This window comes from Gymnodraco acuticeps, unplaced genomic scaffold (genome assembly GCF_902827175.1).
Source record: "Gymnodraco acuticeps unplaced genomic scaffold, fGymAcu1.1, whole genome shotgun sequence".
Lineage (NCBI taxonomy): Eukaryota > Metazoa > Chordata > Actinopteri > Perciformes > Bathydraconidae > Gymnodraco > Gymnodraco acuticeps.
This window is the reverse complement of record NW_022990440.1, coordinates 651,761-662,655: the sequence shown is the minus strand read 5'-3', so window position 1 is coordinate 662,655 and position 10,895 is coordinate 651,761. Positions and strand designations below refer to the sequence as shown.

General features: G+C 41.3%; 1 protein-coding gene across 2 annotated transcripts; it reads right to left on the bottom strand.

Moving 5' to 3' along the window:
• Positions 1–270: 270 nt before the first annotated feature.
• LOC117552011 (selenocysteine insertion sequence-binding protein 2-like) lies at positions 271–10,019 on the bottom strand. Of its 2 annotated transcripts, none has more exons than XM_034225183.1 (17): positions 9,826–10,019; positions 9,230–9,375; positions 8,880–9,057; positions 8,717–8,792; positions 8,411–8,628; positions 8,232–8,316; positions 6,649–6,743; positions 6,255–6,395; positions 6,075–6,164; positions 5,411–5,512; positions 4,898–5,027; positions 4,572–4,738; positions 4,422–4,491; positions 4,080–4,275; positions 3,571–3,946; positions 3,244–3,439; positions 271–1,222 (listed from the first exon to the last, which is right to left on the bottom strand). In XM_034225183.1, the coding sequence occupies exons 1-17, from the start codon at positions 9,832–9,834 to the stop codon at positions 1,095–1,097; spliced, it is 2,403 nt and encodes an 800-aa protein (XP_034081074.1). In that variant the 5' UTR covers positions 9,835–10,019; the 3' UTR covers positions 271–1,094. The 2 variants fall into 2 exon arrangements, with proteins under 2 accessions (XP_034081074.1, XP_034081073.1); XM_034225182.1 differs by having other exon boundaries at positions 4,362–4,491; positions 9,826–9,834.
• Between the last annotated feature and the right edge of the window lie 876 nt (positions 10,020–10,895).

Sequence of the window (10,895 nt, the reverse complement as noted above, 5' to 3'; positions counted from 1 at the left end):
CGGCCGCTTGTATCCGCGATCTCGTTCTTTCGGTCATGACCCATCCTTCATGACCATAGGTGAGGGTAGGAACGAAAATGGCCCGGTAGACAGAGAGCTTTGCCTTCTGGCTCAGCTCCCTTTTCGTCACAACGGTGCGGTAAAGCGACTGCAGTACCGCTCCCGCTGCTCCGATTCTCCGGCCCATCTCACGCTCCATTGTTCCCTCACTCGAGAACAAGACCCCGAGATACTTGAACTCCTTCACTTGGGGTAAGGACTCACACTCTATTGTTAGTGTATATTGGTTTAATATGCTGTTGTTTTTATACTAAAAGCAAAAACAGTATACTATAAAAGGTGACAACTTCAGTGTCATGTACAGGGTGGATGCATTGAGTTTCTCAATATATTTTCCGAACAAGAAACATCATATTTGAATTCAAAAGCTTGAATATCGTATTTAGTTTCCTCCTCCCATTTCACAAGTTGTAAATATTATTTGACTTTATTTAAGCCCTATTTCAGTTTGCGTTTGGCAATTCTCCTTGTCCATTCCTACATTTTCTGTTCTAACTCTAATGTCCCTGACAAATAATGGCAGACAGGATATACTTTAAACTGAATTGATAAGAGGTCAAAAAGCACCATAATGGTTTCAGGGCAGAAGTCACCACTGATCATTTCTTTGTACTGTGTAACTGGTTGATTTTCTACACACGGTACATAAACCCCTGTTCGTCCTCTACTCTGATCACAGACCACATGGTTCAAAATTCATATTGTGGGATTTCTTCAAATGAGTGGTTTGGTCCTATAAAGTCAGTGATTAATCCTCTCCAGTTTCTAACCCACAAACTCTAAAATACATGGCTTTGCCTGATTATCTTCAACTCAAAACTAAAATATTACTTTTTCAAAAAGAAAAGACAGTCCTTGCAACTTTACCAAAATCATTAACTTCCTGACAAAATCCTAAGGTTGAATCACTGAAGCAGAGCAGCTTGCATTAATCCTTTTCTGCATGTTGGATTATCCCATCCAAGTTTCTTCCAAACATATAATCAGCGCGATTAAGTTCATTATTTGTTTAGGCACAGAGAGATTGGCCACTGTCAACTCTTCTCATCTTCTTCAGTGTTTTCTGTACATTCACTGTCTAAGCGCATGGAGCTCAGCTGCTCTTCAAAGTTCAGAAATGTGTGGTTGCAATCCTTCTCCAACATTTTCTTCCAAATTTTCACTGGAAGGAGAAATACAAAAAGAGGATTATTTGACTTTCAGCAGTGAATTCTGTTATTGTATTAAAAGGTCATCTATTATGCAAAATCCACTTTTTCATGTCTTTTATACATAAATATTAGGGCTGTCAGTCGATTAAAATATTTGATCATGATTAATTGCATGATGTCCATAGTTAATCGCGCTTAATCGCAAATTAATCGCACATTTTTTGATCTGTTCTAAATGTACCTGAGAGGAATATTTTTCAAGTTTTTAATACTCTTATCAACATATGAGTGGACAAATATGCTTTATGCAAATGTTTGTTTATTATCATTTGAACAATGACAAATATTCTCCTGAATATTCTCAACACAACAACATGGAACCTCTCACTCTCTCCCAACCCTACTTCCTTGCACTAGGGCTGAACGATTAATCGATTTTAAATCGAAATCGCGATTTTAAATGATGCGATTATCAAATCGCAAAGCCTGTGATTTTATTTTTTAAATAAATAAATGTTTCTTCTTGTGTGTCAGTCATCCACACCAATCAGAAGTGCTGTGCTCCACATGTACCAGCCATTGTTAACCAATCAGAAGTGGCCCATGATAGAAGGTGATAGACAGATTGATCCAATCACCTGCCAAGTGCTTTTCAAAGTGCCTGCCCTTTCCAAATGGCTTCCAATGGAGCTTTAGATGCTTTGGTGAAACCAACCATCTGAGTCAGGTTAGTAATGCTCCATCATGTGTTTCTATGACAGGGTGAATCTTAAACTGAAGCTTGACTTTAAAGCAACCCAACGGAAGTTTCATGTAAGTTTAGTTCTTTCACTCGTAGCTCGGGCTGCGGGGGTGCTAAAGACGGGAGCACGTTGATACGACCTTCCTAGCCGCCATGGCCGCATTTTACAATAAACTTCCATTGGGTCGCTTAAAAACAAATATCGCAAATCGAATCGCAATCGCTGTCAGAAAAATCGCAATTAGATTATTTCCCCAAATCGTGCAGCCCTACTTTGCTGAGTAGTTGCTCAAACAGACAAGCCTGTTTACAGTTGTCGGCGAAATGCCGCTCCTCTGTCTTCATCTTCAGCCAGAGCATGAGACTGAAGTTCACACTGTGGGTCAAAATAATGACTGTGATGTGCAGTCGACACGTTGGATGCGATCCGAATGATCTAACGCAGCCCCTCGTCCTCCACAATGTTAAGCTGTAGCCACCCATTGCTGTTGATGTCCAGGCGTCTCCCCGGCAAACTTTCAAGCGTGGTCCGACGCAATCGAGCGGCAGGAGCGGGGCTGTCAGCATCAGCTGTGTGCTTGGCTTGCTGTTTAAAACACCTTTTTTTGTATCCATATCTCTCGCTAGAATCTCCCACCATCCAACTAACAACAACAACGTCAAGCCTTTGGGCTCTGAAACTACGGGCGGGCCGAGGACAAATACACATGCGTTAATCGCACGTTAAAATAATTAGTGGCGTTAAAAAATGTTTGTGTTATTAACGTGTTAACTTGACAGCCCTAATAAATATGTGTCCCCTCTGTGTAAAGAGGTTCTGAAAGTTTCAGGAAAATATATTCTCTCTATTTTTGTCCCAATCCATTTATATAGAAACGTTCCACTTTGTGATGTCACAACTGTTTTTTGGCTTGTGTAACCATTGGCCAATAAAACAACCAAGGTAACACCCGCCAACCGTATCACCTGAATATCCTCCTAGAGTACCATTGTGTTTTTTTAACCAATCATCTCTCAGAGGGGCGTGGCCAGCAGCAGCTCAATTGCATTTAAAACTACAGACACAGAATCAGCACTTTTGAAACAGGGCTGAAACAGAGGGTTTTATGGGATGCTACAATGCATGATCTGTTTGGTATTTCGAGCCAAACACTTCAGAGACATGTTTTGTATATATCTGAGCCCTCTAATACATTTTAGAAAAATTGTTTAGGGGACCTTTAAAGCTTTCACTTATTTTTACTTTGTTAGACCCATTCATATGAAGATGGCATCACAGCAGACACTTACTGTACTCCGGCTCCTCTGGCTGTGTGGGGTCGGGACTGGGCTCCGCCTCCTCAGCCGGGCTGCTGATCTGCAGCTCTTCCTCATTGCTCCCTGCCTCCTCTGCCTCTTCCTGGCCTGTCTGCTCCAGGCTTGACACCATCGTCTCATAGGCTTTCCTGGCCTCAGACGACAACTCGATCATCTTATGATAGAAGTCCTGTGGGTAAGAAAGTTTCAGCTTGTTAAAACAACTTTTTATATGCTTATTTTAAAAACAGCTTTAAGGCTCATTTCAAGGACATCTTTCTTTTAAGTGATAAGTACGCAGAACATGAATATAAACCCCACCTGTGCACCATCATAGTTGAAGATGCCCACCAGGCTGACAGGCACTGCCTTGTTGACGCAGCGACCCAAAGCTTTCCTGGAGAGGGCAAACACAAACGGCACCCCTTGTTCACGACAAGTGTCGATGATGGTGTAAAGAGCCTCGTCCAGGCCGCCTTTGGACTGGATGCGTTCACAGTTGGGTGAGATGACGACACACTTGACCTTCCTGAGTTTGAGGTGCTTCAGGACTTCTCTGAGCCCCATCACAATGCGTCTTTTCATGCGAGCCTTCATGGGGTCCTTCTGGTAAAGGCGGTCCTGGAATCGAACCAGCTCCTTCAGCAGAGTCGTTACACACTCATCCACGGTTTTGCTCAGCATCTGGTTGCAATAGCTGTACAACAAATATACAAAATAAATGTGGGACAAACAGTGATTCATTAAGTAATTGTGTGAGATCAAATGTTTTAGACAGAGAACAAACATAGTTTACAACTTGTGACTGGATGTGCAGGTTTCGGTCTTACTCTCTGAACTTCCTGCTGTGGATTTTGGGTCGACTGGGTTGGCAGGGCACAGGTGAGATGGGTTGTTGCTCTACAATCTCCTCTTTGTCCTCCTCTTTGTCCTCCTCTTCATCGCCCTCTTTCACCATTTGGCTTGTGCAGTTCATCTCTGACTGATCTTCAAGTTCTTCTGTAGGTGTCGGACTCCGGAGCTCACCTGCAGAAGCACAAAATACATCAAATATCAGCTGTAATAAAATATCTAATGTAATGTTATGTGTTGTTTCTAATGCTTGATCTGACCTGGTACATTTGTGTCACACTGCTCTTCTTTTTCTGCATCACTGGTAGGTTTTAACTCACTTTCCGGCAGCAGCCCTCTCTCCTCCAGCAAACGTTTTTGTTTCCTCTCCTCTCTTTCTTTTAAAATGACCTGAATATAAGACAGAAATATAAGAGACAAAACAAAGGCTGAAATATCTGTGTTTGTTCCAGAGTCAGAGATTGACTTACCTTTTTAAGAGGAGTGGGTTTCTTAGCTTTTGGCACCTCTCTCTGCTTTCCTTTCTTCACCAAAGGGCTGGTGGAATCCAGGGGATTGTGTGCAATTTTATCCTGCTGCCAGGGAGGCTTTTTCTGGACTAATGGTTGCTTCTGGACAACTGGTAGTCCTCCACCAACTACAGAGAAATCATTTTTATTTGAAATGCCTTACACCAACAGCATTGTCCCAGGAATGCAAGTGTAATCAAACAACATATGCTTAAAATAGTATTTAACAAAGAGATAAAGAAAAAAGAGGAATAGAAAGCCATTGAATTATAGTCCAAGATGCCCACCTGAGAGAACGAGTGGTTTGGCGTCCTGCTTGACTTTTTGAGATTGCTTCTTTTCCAAAGCGGCCAACATGTTTCCGATGTCCAGCTGAACAGGAACTTTGCTTTTCTTCCCAGACACCTTTTCAGCTTTCTAAAAATCAGGAGACTAAAAATCATCTCAACAATTTGTGTACTTCACTCTGCATCAGCCAATCAGATTGCTACTCCATCACTGCAAGCTGGACCAAGGTCCCCGAACACGGCATTTTTCTATGGTACATTACATTTTCACAATCAATTGATCAACATAAGTGTATACATAAAATGTTCACAACACAATAGAAGTAAGACTAAGGAAAACACTTAACATGGTTTGGCAAAATGGTGGAGCTTTCCATTGACATCAGGACAGAAAGTCAACATATCCTGTGTCGAAACTTCAAAACCCACTTTTTTTGCTTGGGCAGTTTCCTTAAGGATACACACAGTTTGAGAACAATTCACACTTGTTTTATTTGTGACAAAAATACCAACCTGTCCTTTCTTAGATGTCTCTGTTGGCTGAGATTTTCCGGCAGCTGATTTCCCCTTGGTTTGGTCAGCAGACTGATGCTGAACAATTTCTCTTTGGTTTTCCTTAAAAAGGAAAATAACACAATATGTGTTTTGCAAATTACTTCCAACTATAAAGCAAGGAATCTCTGTCTCTGTTGGTTAACCTCGGCTACTTTACACGTGGCAGGAGTTTGTCCTGACTGGGTGAGCATTCAATATTGATCAACTAGATCTTTAAATAAAAAAGCTAATTCCGATTCTACTAATTAAATCCCTACATGCTCTAGTTGGTAGCTGCAGCATGAGTAAGCCCGTTGCCAATAGGGGGCTTAAGAGGGCTTAGCCCACTTAGTTCTATTTTGTCCCCTCGGTTTATGCTTTTCTGGCTTTTCCTGAGACTCCAAACATGAACATATCAAACCGATCCTTGCTCCTTTACACTTGCTATCTGTTGCTTTTAGAATTGATTTTAAAATGTAACTGATTACTTACAAAGCCCTGAGAGGCCTTGCACTAGTGCTGCATCATTTTAAAGACAATAACCTGTGGATTTTCCACCTACGTAATTTCATATTAGCAACACCAGACAAAGACACAGTGTTTTATGTGAACCCATCTGGGAGAAGAAATAACTGATTTCTACCTCATTGCCTAGTTTTGCTGCATAGCTGCTGGTTGTCAATCTATCTGCCCCAGTCAGAGCAGGAGTCAAGCCTGGGAACTCTTCCTCATCCTGAGAAGACAAAATGCAACAAAATCATCCTCCAACACAAATATACTTAAATATATTATATATAGAAAAAGAGACATCATTTTCACTTACCTCAAATTTAGGAGGTGCCTGATACATTGCTGGCTCTTCGGCCTCAGCTTCTGCATCTTCACCTTTAGACTTCTTCTTCTTTTTCTTTCTCTTTTTCTTCCCTGGAGCTCCCTCTTCCTGCTGTGCAGTCATTTCTTCCGTCTGAAGAGAAGGGACAGAAAACAATGTTGCACAAGGGACTGCAGAAAAACCCAGATAATTACCTGACAAAGACATGTATTACTTAAAAGGTACTGACACCTTTAACAGAATAAAAAGCCATGTATCAGGCAAGAAAGATCAAGTTCAAATACTTTTAAAACTAAATAAAACTATTTTTAAGACTTTTCAAAATCTGCAACACCCTGTAAAAATCCATATCCTAGGCTGAATTCAAATATAAATGTAATCTAACCTGCATGTGGTCGCTGTTGATGGTCTTCTCTTTAGGAACAGGTTTCTTTGGAGGCTGAGAGGCAACATTAGCCCAGGAGGTTACCTCAGGCTGACCTGCTCACAGAAATAAATACATAGATGAAATGAAATATAACTGACACTGCCTTATAGTCAGGGCTGCACATAACTGGTGCGCAGGGCGCCAGATCTGTGGAGGCGCTGCGCTGGCAGCTCTGGGAGGGAAACATTTTTTTTGACCGTTGGGGCTCATCCTAATTTTCGGCCTTGATGTAACAACATTCATAATTAAGTAAATGTAACACCCTTTTCTTCCCGGTTACACGTTTCATTTGCCCTGTACGATGGGCGCTGTAAGTGATGAAAATAGGGGATGTTGGCTTATCTGGCGCCCGCAGCTCACAGCCAAAGTGCGAGTGAGCGTGGGAGAGAGGGAGGGTGCACCGGTTCCGGCGCTGTTGTTATTAGAATCTGGTGCTAGCTGCTCTAACGGATATAAGAAGAAGATGTTTCTACAATAATGTGGAGGGAGAGTCCTCTCCAGTCAGACTGAGAGGCTGATAACTACAGCTCAGTGAGGTAAGGACTCTTAGTCTAAGTTCAAACGGTTTGGTCACAATTTATGTAAACACATATTTTCAAGGCACTCCTTTATAATTATTGGGATAAACAGGTTTTAAATCATTCCAATGTATACTATAAGACAGTAACCAAACATATCCTTTAAAACTGGAGAGATAAAAAAAAATGCATAAATAAATAAATGTTAAGGTAAAATAAGATATGAATGAACAACATAAATAAAATAAGTTCCATTCATTTGTTATTTGCTATGGTAGGTTATTGGTTATGTTCACATACTTATTTGATTACATCCACTTGTCTAAGATGACAACAGAGACTTTCGACTCAAAACCAGCTGTTGACTTGTGGATGCAAGCAGCTAATCACAGACTCAACCAGAGAGGAAGAAGTAGGCCTACATCATCAGCTACCATGTCTGACAGAGAGGAAGACAGTGAGGAGAACAGTCAGGAGGGTAGTGATGACAGCTTGTAGGATTACTGGTCGTGCTAATGTTGTCTTGTGTTCACCTCTGCATGTGTGTTCTGTGTTCACCTCTGTATGTGTGTTCTGTGTTCACCTCTGCATGTGTGTTCTGTGTTCACCTCTGCATGTGTGTTCAGTGTTCACCTCTGCATGTGTGTTCAGTGTTCACCTCTGCATGTGTGTTCTGTGTTCACCTCTGCATGTGTGTTCAGTGTTCACCTCTGCATGTGTGTTCTGTGTTCACCTCTGCATGTGTGTTCTGTGTTCACCTCTGCATGTGTGTTCTGTGTTCACCTCTGCATGTGTGTTCTGTGTTCACCTCTGCATGTGTGTTCTGTGTTCACCTCTGCATGTGTGTTCAGTGCCGTGTGTCTGGCAAATAAAGTCAAACCCCTCAAAAGTTACGGTTTATTTCATTTTAAGGATGAGCACCAAGCAACATCTCCAGGTGCTCCTTTGAGAACCAGGACAAAAAAGTTATGTGCACCCCTGGTTATAGTCATTGAAAGGCTGACTATGGGTACTTTCTCTTACCTGTTGACGTAGCTGATGAATCTGGCTTAGCATTGGTGTATATTTTTCGGGGGTCAGTCTGTGTTGGGGATTCTTTCCTGGCAGACTATTCAATAGAAAATTACAGTAACACCAAATGTATGAGTAGCACTCTACGTTTGTGGAGCATTCACATTTCAACATCACATTTCATTTCTCACCTTCCATGAAGATGCTGATGTTTGTGTTTGTGGGCTCGGGGTTGGAGGAGGAGTTAGACCCCAGCCTTCTCTTGAAGCAATCGGAGGGCCCGGTTTGCCCATCGGACCCCCAGCTAACTCTGGGAAGTCAGTCATCTTCACTTCAAATGGGGCCAAGTCTTCCTTTGCTGGTTTGGACTTCCCTTCAGAGTTTGGGGCAGACCTGGCACTTCTAAAACCTAAAGGTGCAATAACAAGCAAAGTTTAATAAACATTATTACAATTATTCAGGAATAATTCAACAAAGCCATGGGTGATGCCTAGTACCTTTTTTCTGGGCTTCCAGTGAGTTCTTGCTCAGAAATCTGCCTTGCGCAGGGAAGCCAATGTTGCCTTTTGATGTCTGTGAAGTTGGAAAAAAATAGCTGAAATTACTTTCTTTTTGCTACTTTTTTTCCTGTAAAATGATAGAGGTGCAAATGAAACTAACCTTTGCTTGTGCATCCTGTGTGGACCTTTCTCTCTGCAGGACATCCTCCCTGGTGTCTTTAACTCGACGGCTGCTGCTGTAGCCATGGCTTCTTGACACGCCTACTACTTTTCCCTCTGCTGTTGCTCCATTTGTATTTGATGGATTCTGCTTCTGGCTGTGACCTGACGACCAGTTCCTTAACAAAGTTTGGATATTTACACAAATAAGGGGCTGGAGGTCGGTCTATGAATTCCCTTCAACTTCAGACAGATAGGTCCAATATAAGTGAAAACAAGTATTGAATACAACACTTGGACATCAACACAGAGATTACAATTTAAATAAATGTTTCATTTTTCCACGCCTACCCTCTTAAACTCTGTTCAGACACATAAGGATTTGGTAGCATTAGAGGTGGGGATGAGGCTGTGTGTGGCTCTGCAGGATCCTTTCTCTGTCTCCACTGCAGCCTCAAGTCAGAAGACTGCAGGGCAGCAGATGACAGTTTGCTCTCCTGGGGAAAAGTAAAGATTGTCAACAGTCTGCTGGAATACGACCTTTGGCTAGTTATTCAAGTGAAGCCTTGTATTGCCATACGTATATCAAAACTACTAGATCCCTTTAGACACACACTTCTCTCAGACTAAATAGTTGGTTAGTCTCAACTTTTGTTTCTAGTTCAGTTAAAGATTAAACTATTTAGCCGTTAGCTCAAATCAACATCTAGGTTAGCTAAGGTGACAGACCTAACTTTTGAGTATACTTTCGAAGCTAAATGCATTACAAAAAGTCTAAAAAAACAGCATATTGATCTGGTAATAGGGCTGTTAACTTAAAGTAACATCTACACAACCACTTAAGTTATCCAAAAGTTAGCAGTTAGCTACACACGACAGCGGTTTTTAGCGTTACTGGCTAACTTGCTAGCTAAAAAACAATCGTAACGTTATTTCTGGTAAACTACCTTGTCCATATTCGTGTTTTCCTATATGTAGTCACATATCCGCATGTTCACTCTGTCTGACTTCCACGTGTTGTCAGGCTCCCTGTCACAACGCTGCTGCGTTTATCTAACTACTTCAACAGTGTGTAAGCTCTACGGGCTAACAACCTGTTTGATAGCATAGCAGCTAGCTCAGTTCAGCCTGAAACTGCTGATGAGTGTGTGCAGTGATGAGAGCTAACAGCGACATCTTCTGGCTTACATCCCAACTAACACATCTTCAGAAGCTCCAAACAACACTAACTATAATAATATCTACAAATAATAATATATTAAGAGTATGAATAAAACAATATTGTGTCACCATTTAACTAGTTTAAATAAAGAAAGCACAAATAACACTGAGTCAAGACTTTAGCCAGTTGTGATAACATAAAGCGCTGTCAAATTGATGATAGAAATACAAAATCGGTAGTAGGCCTGCCATAAGTGGTTACCAAACAGTGTCACAGCTCTCTGTCAATCAGATGCATGTGTCTTTTTAATATCTTTGCATCCTTGATGACATTTTATATTGAATGATACTGTTGTATTTGGTAGACTTTTCTGCTCCTTCATTATATTATGTGTTATTGATGCCATTTAACCATATCATCAGTCGGGTTTACATTGTTAACATACTAACTCTATGTAACATGTAACTGTGCTCAGGGGCGCCGCCAGGGATTTTGGGCCCCATGAAAATATATCACATTGAGCCCCACCACCAGGCCCAGGTCACGCCAACCAAGCACAATTGCTGTAACCACACCTTCAGAACCCAACCGACTCATTTATGCTTTAAATAACTCTACCTGTACAGGCTTGCATCTATCTTGTAGTCCAATACTAACTGCACAGTATTTACTGACACTGAGCTGTGAAAATATAACACTGCAACATTCTACTGCAGTAGAATTCACTATTTGACATAACACTAACATTCCTGACAATATACCTCAATAGTAATCTGTTATGGTGTACATGCCTTTTTAATAACATTTTTTAATGACTGTGCTGCTATTTATCACTACTCTCACTTGAACAATACC